Here is an 18762-nt window from a genome sequence, read left to right as displayed (position 1 = left end):
CTGCACTAGCATCCCTGGGTTTGATTCTATGCCCTCTAGCAGCAGAACACAAGAGAACAACAGGGATGCAAAATGGTTGTCATTACTAGTGGTAGCTGTCAGTGTTTGCGTGTCTAGGTTTATTAAGAACATTCAAATGGATGTAAAAACACGAGTGGTTTCACTGGAATGCCCTCAGTTTTGTAACTTTAAAGATGAGTAGAAGAAAGAAGAAAGCTAAGCAGGGGTGCCAGGTAAGCCCCACGCCACAAACTGATCACAAGACACAGTGCACCCCCCCATTTGAATAGCAATGCCCATCAGCCCCCTAGGAGTTTGGCAATGGCAGTCACCCCTTCTCGTCTGCTCCTAGGCAGCCCCTGGGACAGAGAACCACCTTACTTCAGCGCTTCTCTGGGGCCTGCCATAGTGAGAAAGAAGGGAGCTGTCTAAGCACTTCTCCCCCCCCCCCTTCCCTCCCTTGCTAGAGAAGGGAACGGCAGGGGGCTGGCCTTGCAAGCTGAGCTGAAAGAGGCCTGCACCTTAGAAAAGGGCCGTGGGGTACATGGACTTGTCAGGGTGCCAGCTGCTCACGGTGTGGATTGTTTCACAAACTATTTCAGGGTTTTTTCCATCGTAAGCCAGTTCACATGGTGCAGATTTTAAAGAAATACTTCATAAAACACCACACGCCTAGTATAAAAGCAACTACAGATGCTCTACAACAATCAATGGTTCTGGGGCACTAATTGCTCTACTTGGAAGGCATAAATTACCGCAACAGTGAAATTTAGAACAAAGGTCCCAGATCATGCACGTTTTATCAATCCGATTTATAAATCCTTGTTTATATTGCCTTTATCTGCCTCCCTGTCCAGTTCTCTTCCCCTTTCCTGTTCCCCTTTTATTTGATTATTTGCATATTTATGCTAGTAAGTACTGTGAACACGGCTATAGAACTTTAAAATGTAATATATATGTGTGTGTGTGTGTGTGACTAATGGAAAGCTATTATTATATTGGAACTGTAAATAAATCCTTCAGGGTTTTACTGATTTTGCCCCAAAGATTTGGAGAAGGACTGGGTTGTCCATAATTTGCCAGGTTAAATGTTGTCCATGCTTTCTTAAGCAGTCTTGAGTCAACAGCAGCTAACTTGGGAAATGCAAGGTCTGTGCCTGTCCGGCTAATGCTCCTTCGCTCAGAATCACCACACGGGATGTGATTGGCCAAAGGGGCTGGCTGGGATTCAAGGCAGCTGCTATATATTTCTGAAAGAAGCCGGCTGCTGCGTTCCAGACGGAGTCTCAGCCTCCTCACACACAATCTTCTTGGCATCAAGGGCACAATAACCACACGGCAAGATGTGCAAAGGACTAGCTGCCTTGCCCCACACATGTCTGGAAAGGTGAGAGAAGCAGTTTGTCTTATTAAGCAGGAAAATTAATGGGTTGATGGGCTGAAAAGGAACACAGCAGCCTTTTCTCAGAAGGAGAGTTAGCGTACATTGAAGACAGAAAATATATCCCTAGCATGTTAGGATGTTCTCCTGCTCTCATTCATTTTAGTGCAGATTGTGCAGGAGAAGTGCCAGGCGGACTGTGCCGGTGGTGTCAGGATGGTATAAAATGAGTTTCACCAACACAGTAAAGAAAGAAGGTGGCTTAACAGAACAGAAAAGTATGATTAACTGAGTTAATTTGTTTTCTATTATGCATGTATGGAACCAGAAAGCTAATTAAATTTTGGATTTATAGAGGTGAACTGTTATTTTGAAGGCTGCCATAGAAGGCTCTGTTAAGGCAAAACAAGAATGTGAAGAGTGAGCTGAGTTCTCCGCCGTCTCTCCTTCCCCACCCAAACTACCTTTTAAAAACCTGTTTTTATCCCAGTAGGATTTATTTCCATTTTTAAACCCATACTGGGAGGGAAAAAAATGTCTTAATAGGAGTTTTCTTGAGAGCGACTGTGGGTGGGGAGAAGGCTTAGCTCTTACTCTGTTCATCTTTAATGCATTTTAATTCTCCTTTGCACACACACAACACACACACACATTCTACTTTATATGGATTTGATACAGGTCCCATTCTGCACATGACCTGCTTTTAAGTTAGCCCTAAGGCATGAGCTGAATGATAATGGCCTTTGGAAATATATTGTGCTCCTTTAAGCCTCAGTTGGCCATCTGAAATATCAGGATAACAATACTGAAATACAGTAAATATGTTAGGATTTCCATTAAACCAAATAACAGATGAGATAACGGTATAAACATTTATTTTATAAGCAGCTGATAATAACCGTAGAGATCCCAACTTAAAACAAAAGCAAAGAAGCGTCTTTGTCTCTTGATGAAACACATCGGAGGCCTGAAGGTTTCCAGATTTGCTGCTTGCTTACAAGGTTTCCTTTTCCAAGAGTTTACCCCTCTGGGTGAATCCAAACTATCAAGCCCAGCAAAACGGATAATTTCTGAACAGGAATTGTACCTGCAGTCATCCTGATATTGCTTGCACAGGTCATCATAAAGATTAGTGAAATTATGAATGAAGTTCTTTCAGTATTCTAAGTGCTAAGGATTCTATATGTTCATAGCTAAAGCTGCAGTCAACCTCACTTACCTGGGAGTGAGCCCCATCAAATTAACGGGACTTACTTCTGAGTAGACATGGTAGAATTGCAGCACAAGTATATCCTTATGTAGCCAAAATGGCATCATCCCTACACAAGGGAGAAGTATCTGAGGGCTGGGTTTTTTTGTTTTTTTGCAGAAGCAGGACACCTAATGAAGCAAAACAAAAAAAACTAAACCCTAAACAACCCTGCTAGGTGTCTGTTGGTGGGAGTGGGAAGAGAAATATCTCTCTCCTCTTTCTGAGAGTGCGTGGAATGGAGTATTTTGAAAAAAGGATGGAAAGCTGACATGCTGACTGCCTGGAGGGCTGAGCAGAGAGTGCACACCACACCGCAACATTTTGTTGCAGGTCTTATTTAGTAGTGAATCTCTTGTTTCTAGCTTGTCACCACAAGCAAGGCAATGGGCTACTGGTCATTCTTTAAACCCAGGATTTCCGTGTTTTTTATTACTCGGGAGTGGGTTCAAGCTATATTTGGATTGTAGGAGGAGAGCAATCACTAAGCATGCCGTCTGCAGCCCCTTCTTGGGCTTGTCATGTACTGCTGGTGCTAGCTTGGATTTCTTGGTAAAAGTGCATACCTTTCAGGATTTGGTGGGTGTCAATGGGTTTTTAAAAAGAAGGTACTACAATGGAAAGCAGCTCTACATAATACGGAAGACAGTAAACGAATTCTGTAGCTTTTTCTTAAGACTTTGGACACCTTAGCAATCATTCCTAGCAAAACACAGCTTTTGACTTTTCAACAGCACTTACTGACACACATCCCCTATGACAAATTCTTCATGGCAGTGCTGGCCCTTTCTTGTATTGCACTGGGCCTGCGGTGCATCAGACAGGAGGGGACGCCCAGCGAGAGAAACAAAGGAGAGAAAGTGGTGAGAAACAAAAATGGCGGAAGAAACACGGATGGCAACATGGGGGGGGGGAGACTGAGGGAGCTGAGAGGAGGAGGCGGCAGAAGCTACATCCCCATGCACCCCCTTTTCTCCAGTTTGCCATTCTTTCACTTTTTATAGAGAATTCAGATTACATTACAATCTTGCATTTCAGCATTTTCTGTGTTATCTTTCTACCTCTATTTCATATGTGATTGTTGAGCAGACGATGGAGGTTGTCTGAAAACAATTACAGCACTAACTTCTCAAGTGTGGCCAGGCAAAGGGGCATTGAGAGTTTCCAGGGCTCCTGGGTCTTTAATTAAAAGCATCCTGTTGGCTAGTTCAGCCTGTTTCCTGTAGAACATGACTGGGGGTGGGTGGGCTACTGATTATATTTGCCTTTTTTTTTTTTACTGTTTGAACAACTTTTCAGTAACTGCCACAGAGTGATCATTTATTTTCCTTGGTAGTGGAGAATTATTTATCTTCCGTTTATTTTTAAATTTTTATTTTTTATATAGCATTAGTGTTAATTCACTGTGAGAAAATGAAAAGATTAAAGAGGAGGAAATCAGCAATGAAAAGTCCTCCACCCCCCAGCTGCTTCTGCAATTCACAGGAGCTTAGAAGTGACAATATGGCAATTTAGAAACGGTCTTCAATCAGCAATAAAAAACTTTTAATCAGTCATCCCTGAGCCTTGCTCAATAGGAAGAAATGAAATGAACTGGATCAGCAAACAGCATGTTTTTAATTAACATTAACATCAATCTTGGCTAAACGGGACTGACTTCTCGTCGTAGTAATAGTTATTAAATTTGTTTGTCACTTTATCTTGCCCAAGGCAACTCAAAACAATTTGTAACCAACCAACTAAAACAAACAAGCAAGCAAAACCCGTTTAGATGCATTAAAACTAAGCGGGGCAGGAAAAATCCCAGTACATAAGAAACATCCCACCCACTTCTGAAAGGCCGTAGATAGTTAAAGGTCAAAGGCCTGGTTGAAGAGGAACGTTTTTGCCTGGCACCTAAAGATGTAGAATGAAGGTGCCAGGCGAGCCTCTCTGGGAGAGCGTAAGTGGGGAGCCACCACAAAGAAGGCCCATTCTCATGTTGCCGCCCTTTGGACCTCGCATGGAGGAGGCACACGAAGAAGGGCCTCAGGTGATGGTCTCAGTTCATTTGGGAAGAGACAGTATTGCGGTCCTGAGTCGCTGAAGGCTTCATAAGGCATATTATGTGCTGTGTTTAACTACTGTTTTGATATTGCTAAAGGGCTGGCAGAGACATGGACTTCAGAAAGAAAAGAGTATAAATGTGTGAGTGAGATAAGCTGGAAGATTGGGGCAGCAGCGGACGGGGGACAGGACAGGTTGCATGAGGAGAACAATTCCTTCCGTTGGGTAGCAGCAAACCCAGCATTTCTCTGATGAATTGTGATAAACATAATGTGCTCATGCACATGTAACTTATTCTTCCTTTGAAAAAGAAAAGAAAAGCAGAGGAACAGGCGATGATTCCTGCTAGTTGATCAGCTGCCAGAGGAGAAAGATTCTGGCTTGGGCTCCGGGAGAATGCAGTACTAAAATGTGGAAACCCTAACTGGCAGTGTGAAGTAACATAGCCCCAAACCCAGTTTGCCATGTCAGTGAGCTGCCCTTATGGCCAAATGTTCCCGTTGCTTGAGCCAAATCCTGGCTTCTCTCCTGTGCCCGTCCCACACCTGCTCTGCGTCAACACCTGCTGCTTTGCTGTGCCCGCCATCCTTCGATTCCAGCTTTGCTTGACAGCAACTCTGGGCGCAATGCTGTGGTGTGCCTGGTGATGTGATGAAAGAAGACAAATGGGTGCTGTCCATGAGTTTTATTAGCCAAAGGCCGTGACAACAGAGGCACCGTGATCAAAGAATAAAACAACAAGAGCAGGGGCCCAAATCTGTGTGGGAAGACAAAAGACGAGAACTATCCATCAAAGAAAAAGCCTGGTTTTCATCTGATGAAACAGAATAGCAAGCCAAAGATAATATGAGAACATGAAGACTTAACCAATGAAAAACCACAGAGGTCCCAACTTAAAAGGAAAAAAAAAAACCCTCTTGATTTTTTATTTTATTTTTTTGTGGGGACGGTCTAAATGACTTGGGATTTGCTGCTTGTACATATATGTCTCCTTTCTACAGCTTTACACTAAAGTGGCACCTCGGGTTAAGAACTTAATTCATTCCGGAGGTCCGTTCTTAACCTGAAACTGTTCTTAACCTGAAGCACCACTTTAGCTAATGGGGCCTCCTGCTGCTGCTACGCTGCCGGAGCACGATTTTGGTTCTCATCGTGAAGCAAAGTTCTTAACCCGAGGTAATATTTCTGGGTTAGCGGAGTCTGTAACATGAAGCATCTGTAACCTGAGGTACCGCTGTACTGGTCACTCAAATCCCTGTCAGGAGAAAGATAATTTCACAAAGCCCACAAGTGTTAGTAGCTGTGGTCTATGCTATTTTTCTAGAAAAAGACCTACCTGAACTCACCACGAACACCTTCCTCGTTCTCTTAGAATGGCAATGGTGCTGTCAGGGGTTCAGGAGCAGAGGCGAGGGCAAGGGAGGAAACAGAGAGCGAGGGGGAGGAGGCAGAAGAAAGGATGAGTGACGACGACGACCCGAGATCTCCGAGTCTGTCCAGTGAATCAGAAGATTCACAAAGAGGAGCACCAGTGGCAAGGGCAAGGGGGGAGACTAGGGGGACACCCCAGGAAGAAAGAGCCAGAGGGGACTCAGAGGGGAGCAGTTGGAGATCGGGACCTACGTCACCGCCAGAGAGTAGGGAAGAGGAAGAGCGCCTGGGAACTAGCGCTGGCAGCTCACAACAGGAGGGAGGGCACGAGTCAGGAGTGGCCACACCTTCATCGGGGAGTGAAGTGACGGTTAGACGGAAAGTGGAAGGTTGGGCGCGCGCGCCAAGTTCAAATGCACAGGAAGGTGGCGCAGTAGGCAGCCCGGAAAGAGAGCCAGGTCCTAAAGCCCGGCGCAAGGAGACAGGGGAGTCAGGGGGGTCAGCGTCAGAAGAATCCCGGAAGGGAGAGACCCAGGGGGGCAGAGGGACCCAGAGGAGAACTGTCAGGCGGAAAAGGTGGAGCAGGGCTAGGATATTAAGTTGGTGCGCAAGGGGCGGAGACTCAGAAGGAGCTTCGCCGACCTAAGCATAAGGCGTAGGGTTGCACGCAGCAGCTCAAGAATGGAGACTGTAACTCAATAAAGACTTTTAATCAACAACCGCTGGCTAGCGTGATCCTCTGTGAGCTAGGATCTGGAAGTAACCCTGACAGGTGCCCACCTGAGAGGAGTTGGAACTGAGTTCCGGTGAGTTCTGGCTGAAAAAAGCCCTGGCCATAGGCAATTTCAACACCAGTGGAAAGGGAATGGCACTAGCGCTTCCTAGAATATGTCCCAGGAAACCAGCTGGTGCAAATGCAACCTCAAAATGGTGAATAAGCCAACAATTCCCTTTATTGTGAATGCCATTTTATTTTGCAGAGCCAAACAAACACACCTCCTTTTGGATCTCTTCCTGATCATGGGATGGGATTAATTGATTTCTTTTTATGTTTTAATGGAATTTTCCCATAGTTGCTTTTGGAAAAACTGGACCCTTGGTAATACAATAGATGTGATTTGTTTTGACAACCACATTTTCTTATCTTCTTTTACCGTTTGGTTTTTGTCCGGACACTTAATAGTTATTTCATCATGTGTGCAGCAGCACCAACTTAGCATTGCTGATTTACAATAAACTGTTAATCTTATTTCTGTGACTGAGCTGGATGGTGTGAGAAAGGGGGCATGCAAGACTCAGGCTCTCACGGGTTGCCAGCTTCGGCCATTGTTACTTGTTCCACAGGCTGTGTACCAAAATAAGGTCCGAGTTCCTCCCCTGGGGTGAATGCATTGTGACATGCCCCCTCAGGCACACTGACACAGGCTTCATGTTTCCTTTTGGGAATGGGCACAATGGAGACAGTGGTGTCTTTATCACATATGGTCGATTTACACATATATACAACCTGAACCTACAATGGAGGGGTTCACAGCATCAGCACCCCAAGAGGGTCTTGCTTCTCCCATAGCTGCAGCCTTAGATCCAGGCAGACCTCCACCACTGCTCTCAAACATTGCTCTGCCTCTCCTATTCGCTGCTTTGTTTCTTGGTCACAAAACTCCTATCTCTAGCTCACATAGCTCCCCACTCTCCAAACCCTGGCTTTATCTGTTGAGGGAGGGGCCTCAACTATTTGCTGTCCCACACAAAGTCTCTTTGTGCTTTGTCTTAATGGCTTGTCAACCTGAAGGCTAGCCTGGCTTAATTAACACTTTTAACACTTGCTAAATTGAGGGATTAATGCAGTATCACTCAGTTTAACACCCAAGGGTTTGATTAGATTTTAACACTTTGCTGAATCCAGGGCTTATAGTGGTCTAGCAATTTCCTGGAATTAGAAGCCTTTGATTAAATTCTAACACTTACTGATTCCAGGAATTTAGAAGTGTCTAGCACACACACAATTAATTGCAGCGCCGCAGTGCCAAATAATGACAAGACATTGAGAGATGCTTATTTTTAAGTTAAATGCAGCTGGGAAAGAAGAATCATAAGTTACTCAGATAACTTTTGTTATTGGGCACAGAATAAATATTGAACATAGATGAAAACATGGCTTACAGCTTGGGAGGGGACATGATCCATTACTGCCTCCTGCTGATAAGGCTAATAGTTGCTTCATCAGGACTGTGGCGGCTGAAAGGGCCGAACCCTCCTCCACATCCACCAGAATCCTAATCCTGCTTCTACCACGTCACAGCGGTCACTTAAACTTTGTGTGTATGCTTACTGCATTCTTGCAATTAACCTCATGTTTAGTTTGGCCTTCTCGTGGGAACTGGGCCTAATCCCATTGCATTCAGGCAGCCACATCTCTACCTGCCCCACACCTGATGTAGGGTTGGGGCAGGAGGGCATGCTTTGGGTAAAAGACTTCGTGGGCCAAATTTGAATCCCTGGCAGGCCAGGTTTGGCCCACAGGCTGGAGTTTCCCCACCCCTGTCCTCATGAGAAGACATTGCTGGACTGAGCATCTGCTCACAGCCCTTCTGTACAGGGTTACTGTGTCTAGAATCTGCTTGCTTGCTTGAACTAATAATGCTCCTTGCCTCTGGCTCCCATCCCACCTGGCTTGCTCCCACATGACTTTTGGGCTTTGGTCCTGTTGTCACCTGAGATGCTGATTGCCAGTGAGTTCTGATCTAAGCAGAAATTCAGCAGGTGCAGCATTTCCTGGCATAGAGATAGGACAATACTTATTTATAAAATAGTTATTTATAAAACTGACAGAGCAACTGCTGTGCAGATAGAACAGGGCCCAAACTGGGTGCAATCTCCTTGGCCAACTTTCTGGGGATGGGCCAGCAGGAAATGTACCCGTCTGAGTCCATGCTTCATTGTACACCCAGTTGTGTGCGGTATCAGTAGATGTCAGAAGCACAGGACGGCAACATCCCTAAGCTCTGTCATTCCAAAGAAGTTTTCAGAGCTTCTGCTGCTTATGGTTTTTAATCTGCATTAATTGCAGAGGAGTTCTGCTTATCCAAGAGGTCTTTGCTTTGATATAGGAGATTCATTTGATAACCTGAGGATAAGCAAATAATATTGCTTAAGAAACTTTGGTGAAAGGGAAAACCACTTCTGGTGAAACAAGAACTGAAACAAGTTTTAGTTACCCACTGGAAGATTCAAAGCAGTTTTCCCTTTGTTTTGAGAGGATGAGCCTGCAAGAACCTCCCTTAGTCTGGCACAACCATAAAATATATCCAAAAAAGGCAGAAGAAACTGCTATTCTTGCATGTTAAAACTTTGCATACCAAAAAGTATATTTTCTTCGAAATTTCTAAAGCAACTAGTGTGCTTGCGTTTATTTCTAGGCTCAGGGACTCCCAGAATACAGAGTCTTTTTTCTCATATTGGGGGTGGGGTGTTCCGTTTGCATCCACCCTTTGTATGCATTTCTAATGCGAGTATCCTTACTCAAGAGACACCTCGGTCAAAAGAGAGCATGGGGACTTAGCCACCCTTTGGCCTGTGAAAAAGGCTTTTCCCAGGTCAAGTGAATACATTTCTTGGAACTACTGATTATGGAAATAGCCTTAGCATCTGTTGACGTCCTCCAAAGAGACAGATGAGTAAGATTTTGACTCCAGGGTCCAAAAAGCCAAGAACATAACGGTCAGTCTTCAGAACTCTTGAGATTTCCTGCCTGTGGAGAAAGGAAAAGAAAGAGAAAAACGGAAAGAAAGGAAAAGGAAAGAACACTGTGCAGGGACGGCCTTTTAATAAGGCAATAGAAAGCAGTCCACTTTGGGCTTTGTGGATTGTGCACAGCATAGCCATTGCCACTGGAAAAGTGAGGAGAAGTGATGTGGTGGCTTTCAGTGAGATATCGCAAGAGCCCTGCAAAATCTCCTGGACTGCTCACGAGGTCTCACCCAAAGCCACAGCCATGTGAAACAAGGCTTTGGCGTGGAGGTGGGGGCCGGGCACACATGATGGCACTTTCATATTTTGCCTCAGGTGGCAAAGCAGGCCAGGCAGCCCCTGACACTGTGTCATTTGATATACTTTTAAATTAACGAGGCTTTCAAATTACTTGAGCCACCAATACAGGATACAGCTGCTTACATCCCCTTCCTCATTCTCCCACTGGTTCCCTTGCCCACCCTCATCCATTGTCTGAGCTCTATAGATCGCAGAATCATTGTGGTGCGTGTCTAGTGTGCTTTTCACAAACCAGGGAGATACGGGTTTCATTCCTGCTTTCTATGGAGCTCACTGGGGAAGTTTGGCTCAGTCATAGCCTCTCTCCACCTGCTGCATAGGGCTGTTGTGAGGATAAATAGGGTAGCCTCCCTGGGCATCCTGCGCTCCTTGTAGGAATAAAAGAAGAGCCCAGCTCAGTGGTACCAAAAGCCCATCTCACTGAAGGCAGCCCTGTTTAGGGAAGCTTCTAATGTTTAACAGACCACTGTATTTTAACATTTTGTTGGAAGCCGCCCAGAGTGGCTGGGGAAACCAAGCCAGATGGGCGGGTATAAATAATGATAATAATAGTATATCCTGCAGTGACCAACCAGATGCCTTTGGGAAGCCTGCAAGCGTGACATGGGGTGCTCACGCTCCCCAGGAACTGGCATTCAGAGATAGCCACCATGATTAGTTGCTATAACTATCATTAGCCTTTGTTGTTGTTGTTGTTGTTGTTGTTGCTGCTGCTCCAGGAATCTATCTAATCCCCTTTTAAAGCTGTTGACATGGAACTGGCCGAGATGACTGTCAGGATCCGAGATTTGGGAGAAGAAGCAATGGAGGAGGACTGGAAAAAATTTAAGGATTATCTGCAAAAAATTTATAAGTTATATGAACTATAGGAGTTCGCACGATTCGGAAGGATAGCCCCAGCAACGAGAGTGGAATATATATGAAATTAGATAATAATAATGAAAGAACCAATGTTTAAATGTTTTAAAAAAGGATAATATATGTGTTTATTGAGTAATCTGGACAATAAGTAATTTAAACTTAAAATGCATTTGAAAGTACAAAAGAAACACACGAAATAAGGTTATAATTTGCTGTTAAATTTATTGTTGAGAATGCACTGCGCGGGAGATGTGGGGAAGTCCGCTGGTGGATTGAAATAAGCTTTGGAAATAATCTGTCTTTTTTTTTCTTCTTATTCTTTCTTTTTTTTTTTTTTTCTTTGTTGTTCTGAGCTGTTTATTTCTATCTGGAAAAAATACAATAAAAAATTTTTAAATAAAAAAAAAATAAAGCTGTTGACATGGGTGGCCATCATGACATCTTGCTATAGCGAGTGGCATGGTTTACTTACAGTATGTGCTGTGAGAAGAAATTTCTTTCTTTTGTTGTCCTGAATCTCCCAACATTCAGCTTTAATGGTGAAGTATATATATATAAAAGATTGCAAAAAAAACCATTGTGGAAAATAACTTCCTACCGCCACAAGTAGTAATTGTTGGCACCTGTCCATCTTGAGAGACAATGGAGGGCACCTCCGGGAGTGAGGTCAAACCGCTGCAATAGCAGCACCCAAGTGGCGCAAGCCTGAGCAGTGTGTGTGTGTGTGTGGGGGGGTTCCTGGGCTGCCCAGACAACAAGACCCCCCTCTCAGCCTTGCTGATGTGGCTGAAAGGAAAAGAGAGCAATATATTTGGCACCAGCTTAGCTGCAGGAGTCGCTGGATGGAGGCGTCCAAGGTGTCATCCACCTGCCTTAGGGACTCCACTATGAATTTGTGTAGGGTTTACTCCTTAGCCTTTTCCCCTCATGTAGATATTCCGCAAGGCAGTGGAGGTTTAGGATCAGAGTATTCCTTCTCCTAGATGGGCTGCCTTCCCAAGTGGACCCACCTGCCCCTCACTTTCCTCTACAGCATGTGCAGAAACCACCTTCTACTTCTAGGTAGTGGTAGGAGCGAAATGTAAGGGTGCTGAGAGTAGCTAGGAGACCCCTCTCACCATGCTACAATTTCCAGCACCCTTACAAAACTACACTTCCCAGGACTCTTTGAGAGCCAGTGTGGTGTAGTGGTTAAGAGCGATAGACTCGTAATCTGGTGAACCGGGTTCGCGTCTCCGCTCCTCCACATGCAGCTGCTGGGTGACCTTGGGCCAGTCACCCTTCTCTGAAGTCTCTCAGCCCCACTCACCTCACAGAGTGTTTGTTGGGGGGGGGGAAGGGAAAGGAGAATGTTAGCCGCTTTGAGACTCCTTAGGGTACAGTGGTGCCTCGCAAGACGAAATTAATTCGTTCTGCGAGTTTTTTCGTCTAGCGAATTTTTCGTCTTGCGAAGCACGGTGTCGGAAAAGTTTTGGAAAAGCTTCAAAAATACCAAAAACCTCAAAAAGGGCTACCACACTGCGTTCTATGAGTTGCTCCTTGAAGTCAAGTCGCAATTTATTAACGGTGTTAAGAAAAAGGAAACAAACTTGCAAGACGTTTTCGTCTTGCGAAGCAAGCCCATAGGGAAATTCGTCTTGCGAAGCAGCTCAAAAACCGCAAAACCCTTTCGTCTAGCGAGTTTTTCGTCTTGCGAGTTTTTCGTCTTGCGGGGCACCACTGTAGTGATAAAGCAGGATATCAAATCCAAACTCTTCTTCTTCCAAAACTTTTCTTTGGGGGAAGATACAATTATTAAAATGGAATAAGAGCCTTTTAAAGGCATGGTGTGAATGTGGCCAATAGACTGGATGATACCCAGGATAAAAGGGGAGATGTCTATGCAATCAGAATAAGGTGAGGAGGAATGGTTTAAAGTCACTTCAACTGAGGGCTCGTCCACACTTCCCCTTGCCCCATGCCTAGACAGCACGGATCCAAGAGATTTCCTGCTTGTCCTGTGCTTTCTAGGCACAGGTCAGAGTGGTTTTCCATTTGCCCTGTCACTTTCCCTGGGAAAATCTGCTCTTTGCCACTGAATTGAACAAATGTAGAAGCAACTTGAAGAACTACCTCTCATAAGTTACGACAAATGTATTCAGCTGTCTCAGACTAGCATTTATTGAATACAATGGCAGCTACACTTACATATATATGTTTTTCTTATATCTCTCCCTCCAGAGCCAAGGAGATCAGGACGAAGTTGGGCACACTGCTCCAGAAGCCTGACTCGGCTATTGACTTGATTATCCCTTACCCAGAGAAGCCGGAAAAGCCAGCAAAGGTCCAGAAGTAAGGATATAATAATTGGTCCACTCTGTGACCCTGTTTTCTGCTGTTTTCGTTTTTCCATTTTGCTGAAGGTCATTTTCTAGCAATGTTACATTTGAAAGTGTGGTTGGGTGAACTTTTGCAAAACATTTGAAGCTTATTACTCATTATAATACCCTTGTCAGCCTCTTTGGACTCTTAGAAAGGTGGGGCCAAAGTCATGAGGTAGTGGGAAAGTCAGAGGGTAGTGCCTAGGAAGTCAGAGGAAAGTGTATAGACCTTCTTCATATCATATTTACTCTGCTTGCAGAGCATTCCCCTCTTTCTACCCTTCTTCCAAAGAACAGACCACACAGTGTTAAGTAAGTTTAAAAAGTTTTACTTACAAAATGTTCCAAAGGTCAGATTCATGCATTTATCCAAGCAGCAGCAAGGAGAACACAGGCAGAATACTCTTGGAAAATATAGAATGATAGCTTCAAACACATGCTGTAAGCTTGGAGCAAAGCTTAGACATGTCTTCCTTGGTTAGTTACATATTGCAGAAAGGGAACAGGAACAGAAGGCGTCACTTCCTCCCTCTTCAGCAAAGAGGATGTATGATCTAGCTGAGCCTAGGAATCTAACTCTGTGGTGTTAACCCCTTCATGTACTAACTAGAACTCATGCATAGCTATGTTTGACTGCAATTTCCCAAAACGTGCCTAATTTCATGAGGATGAGTGCAGCCTGAAGGGATAGGTGGAGGCCAGGAGAGGGAAAAACAGGGGGTAGCCAAAATTGACAAAGTGATGGAACCAGTAGCAAGCCTGGGGAGAAGCTCTCTAGAAGCTTCTGGCACCAGTGAATTGGTCTTTGCCAGCAGGCTGATGAACTAGGAGGGAAAGAGAAAGAAAAGTGGGTGGCAGAAAGACAGGGAGAAACGGAGAAAGAGAAAAGGCTACTTTGGTCTCTTTGCTAACCAGCAGTGGCTTTGTACCCTTTCTATAGAGCCAGGCCCAGGGCATTAGATCTAAGCCAGTGGGACAAATCCAGTTGAAGTTCAAGGCCCAGCAAGGATTTGAATCTGGAGTTTTCTGGTCTAAATCCACCATTTCAGCCATAATGCTACACTGACTCTTACCTCCCTCTCACTACCACATATAGTGGGAAAGGCAGTCCAGGAAGTAACAACACACATTTTCACTTCACTTACGACAGTGGGTTTGTCTGTCTGTTTAAAGCAGTTATAGGCCACCTTTCCAAAGTACTCTCAAGGTCGAGTTCAGCTGAAACAATATAATGTTAAACTTTTAAAATGACAAAATCCAAAGATAAGCAACATTTTAAAATAAAACGAGTCAACATCAAATAGCACAAACCACAACAGCCAGTTAGCAGTGCATCCAGTGAAATCACATGACTTAAAAGTCACTTGGAGCAAATAGATCTTCAAAGCATTTTGCAACAAGACTGAAGGGGTGAAGCCAACTATATACCCCTTGAGAAGGAATTCCAGAGTCGAGCCACCACTGAAAAGTCCCTGTCCTTCAACCAATTTTAGGCAGCCAACAATCTGGGTCTCCCATGCCGAACTGAAGGCACAGGCAGGTTTGTATAGGCACAGGTGGTCTCATGCAACGTGGTGTCAAATTATGTATGGTCAGCTTGGGAACTGGGGCCAGAAATCAGTGCAACTGGTACAGAGTCAGTGTAACATGTTCTGACCACCTAGCCACAATGAGCAGACTCCTTCTGTGCTGTACAAATTGAAGTTTCCAAGTCGTTTTCAACAGAAGCTCCACATTCTGAGTGCGTTGCCATAGTCTAGTCTGAATGTAACAACTGCTTGCATAACCAAGACTAGATCAGCTTTTCCAATGTAGAAAACAACTGGCGTAGTGGCATGGGCTGGTGAAAGCATACCTGGCTCTGTGTTTCCACTGACAATGCTAACCCTGGAGGAACTCTGCCCAAAGCTGTAAACGTGGTCTTTCAGAACAGAAGACTTAGTACTTCTTTCTTCATCTTAGTTGCCCTTCCATCCCAAAACGTCCTCTAGACACCTGTCCAGGAGTTCCACAACCTTCCTGGGATTTATAGCTGGAAAACAGAGGTAGAACGGTCTGTCACCAGAATCCTGATGACACTGCACATTAATACAGGCATTAACAGGGCTTAGAAATAAGTGTTTAAACAGGAAATTAAATGCCCCTGTGATATATGAGGGAATTAAACTTCATTTTACAAAAGGGGAAATAAAATCAGCTTGAAAGTTGATCCCATGGCTTTCACAGCTTGTCAAAGGACTGTGAGTCGATATATTGATCCCCTGTCAGTTACTAAAACTTCAGATGTATATTAGCAGGTTTAGAAGAATAAGAGTTTTATAGGAAGTGTGCAAACAATAGTTAATGGTATCAACTGCTGGGAGGCATCTTGGTGGTGGACGGCTCCATTTATGCTGGCCTTGGAGCCCTGGTGGCACTGCTGCCTGCCGATCCACAGCATTAATCACTGTCAGTTTTATCTGAAGGAAAACAGTCTCCCATCTGTACTGAAGATAAATCAGTTCCAGGAATTGGAACAAAATGAACCCCAGTAGCATCTGCTTTTGTTACGGAGAAGGGTGGCCTCAGTGGGAGAAGGGAAACTACTGTATATTGGCTTTTTGGCCCTGAATCTGTTTCCAATTACTTCTAACGAAGGTTCTGCAGACAGACTGATCTGAAGATTGCATTGTGATCTGCATGGCTGTTATTGGCCTAGTTTGAACAATCATTAGAGACAGGAATTAGATAGATTGTGCACTTTTCCTTTTCAAAGTCATTAAGAACAAATTAGGTGATGTGCTTCATCTTGTCCTGATAATGGAAACAGCCGTCTCATCTTGTCAGCCAGCGGCTCCTCTGAGTTTCTGGAAGGAGGAAAGCATTCTGTCTTCTATTATTCCTACTGGAATAAAAGTTTGCTTATTTTTACTATTTTTAATTTCTGATTTTGTGAATCATGCAGAAACCCCCACCCCCATTAATTACTGCCAAAGTAGATGCATGCTTAAATACACAGACACAGACAGGCAGCTGTAGATCTTGTTTTTCTTTAGCTGTCCGGGGAGCCCGATTCTCACTGTGAAGGCAGCGTGTGGGAAGCAGAAGCTTATCTCTTCAGATCAGAAGGGAGCCTCAGGGTGCTTCCAGATGGAGGTCTATTGTGGAATCAGTACTGCCCCTATGCGGCATTCAGACAACATCAAAATGTCAACTTATATTTTTTTTAACATTTTATTTGGATTTCTTCTTACTGTGAAAAACCAGTGAGATAAAAATCACCCATCATTTCTCTGCAGTTTCTGCTAGTGTGTGGAAGCTGCATTTTAGGGGGTTGGCAATTTGGTGTGTGTGTGTGTGTGTGTGTGTGTGAGAGAGAGAGAGAGAGAGAGAGAGAGAGAAGGTTTATCAGTGGGTGGTCCCTGCTATCATACATTGGCAGCTGGTGCCCATGGACCCTGGCAGGGGTGCTAGGAAGTCTTGCCCAGTTGTTCTGGTTTTCTTCCCAGCCTTCTTGCTTGCAAAGACGTGGTGAATACTTCAGCACTGCAGTTGTCCTAAGACTAGGGCTCAGCCACACTTACCTTTCGCTCTTCTCTTTCCAGGCAGAGCTCCACTCTTTAGAGCTCTGTGTCTGAGCATGGGGCTTTTTGTTTGTTTTTGTTTCCTCTTTAAAACCAGCTCTTTCACAATGAATTGGAGCAAATGTTAATCAAGGTTTCTGCAGATTGATGTTGATTCTGATTTATCATCAAAGAGTGGGTTTTCCAGGGAAAAGCAACAGGGGCATAAAGTGTGGGTGAACCCACAGTTGCTTTTCTGCTGGGAAAATAGTCGTGTACATCTGTCTTTCCTCATACTCTCCCTATGCAAGTTTTTTTGAAGTTTTATTAATATATAACGCCTAACCCTAAGTTCTGTGGCTCAGAATTGCTGTCATAATTTCTAGTGTGGGTTCATGCCAAAGAACCCACATTATTCAGAAGTAAGACCCACTGAATTCTACTGGGAATGCCCTCAGACAAGTATTATATAGGATTGCAGCCTGAATTGGTAAGTCTTAACCAACAGTCCCACAGGGCTGTTTCCAAGGGCCCTCATGACTTTACACTGCAATCAAATAAACAGTTAAGACCAGGATTTCACCATCTCAAGCCTTGGGGGAAGCATGTGCTTTCTGAAGGAAAAATCAAAAGGCACATTCACCTGAATCTTCTTTGGGGTTGGGTGGATGGAGTGCTTCACTTCATACAATCTCCTTGTCACCCACACGCAGGGTCCTTCAACCAGCTCTTGTCTCCACCAGTTGGCATGCAATGCCCAACTGCCTTCTCAAGCTGAATGTGAAGGGTGTTCTGCATAAAAGCTACCTGCCATTTCCTTTGGATGCTGCCTCAACTCCTGAATGTGTCCTTCAGTGTGAGTGGGGGCTGCAGTGGTCTGCACAGGCCCAACAGATGCTTCCCTCTTTTCCCAATGGGATGTTGACAGAGATTGTTATGGAGTGCCCTGCCTGAAGTCTGGGCGAGAGCTGTGGATGGACATGAGTGAAATTTGCAAACTCTCTTGCTCTGGAGAAGCATCTGTACAAACAGGAGTTGTATTCCCTCTCCCTCCCACTTCTTCCACTCCTGAAATTAGGCTACTTTCACTCCAAATAGCCATGATTTCCTCTGCCCTCCTCCACACACCGGACAATGCTGTTTATCTTTTTAAAGAAATATCTTTTTCAAGCATCTTCCAAGTTTATGCACCTTGGTGTTTCTTTGCTACCTTTATATAGAAAAAATACACACTTCATTTTTTTAAAAAAACCTGAAAAGTGAATGTGAGGAGGTGTCTTTATGAGCTCAATCCTACAGAGAAATTTGTGTATCTGACAAAACCAGGGATAATGCAGCTTGATTACATCTGTGTCCACCCTGGTGGGAGGCCTAACAGTATTTACCTTTATACAATTAAGAGTGCTTTACAAATATACTACTATGCTGACTATGAGATGGTTGCCAACCTTTTAATTTTACATATGGGGAACTGAAGCTGAGAGAGACAGGAAAAAGCAGGGAGGAGAGAGAATGTAACTGACTGACTTATTTGCCCAGGCTACACATTTAATCCATGGCAGAAGTGGCAACCCAGAACTCATATTTATTTGGTCTGGGATTCCCAGATCCATGTCCAGCCTCCAGCTCTCCATTCATGGACCAACCACACTGGTGGTTGTTTGCCTTGAACTACTCTAGATATGCACCACCTCTCAGAGCCAGGCAGGTTTCTGCCACAGTGGCCTCGCTGCTCTTCTTCTCCCTCCCTCTTGAGTGATGTTGCCAGCTGGCATCCACACACCCCACCCCATACATGGCCAATGTTGCTTTTGTCTTAAACTAATCACTGAGGGCTTGTCCACACTTCTGCTTGTCCGGTGCCCAGAAAGCACAGATTTGATCGGTTTTCCCTTTGCCGAG

The 18762-nt window shown here is 44.5% G+C and overlaps 1 protein-coding gene across 1 annotated transcript in view; it reads left to right on the top strand.

Moving 5' to 3' along the window:
- Positions 1 to 1237: 1237 nt before the first annotated feature.
- The window catches only part of LOC309535498 (regulator of G-protein signaling 5-like), a 28468-nt gene continuing 10943 nt past the window's right edge, over positions 1238 to 18762 (top strand). Inside the window, exons 1-2 of the mRNA XM_082228600.1 lie at positions 1238 to 1387; positions 13179 to 13289. Coding sequence (XP_082084726.1) covers positions 1344 to 1387; positions 13179 to 13289 — 155 coding nt within the window. The 5' untranslated portion in view covers positions 1238 to 1343. The remainder of the gene's footprint in view (positions 1388 to 13178; positions 13290 to 18762) is intronic.

Source organism: Podarcis vaucheri (assembly GCF_965113315.1).
Source record: "Podarcis vaucheri genome assembly, chromosome: 6".
Taxonomy (NCBI): Eukaryota; Metazoa; Chordata; class Lepidosauria; order Squamata; family Lacertidae; genus Podarcis; species Podarcis vaucheri.
The sequence above is the reverse complement of the archived record's forward strand: the minus strand, read 5'-3'. Positions and strand labels throughout refer to the sequence as shown.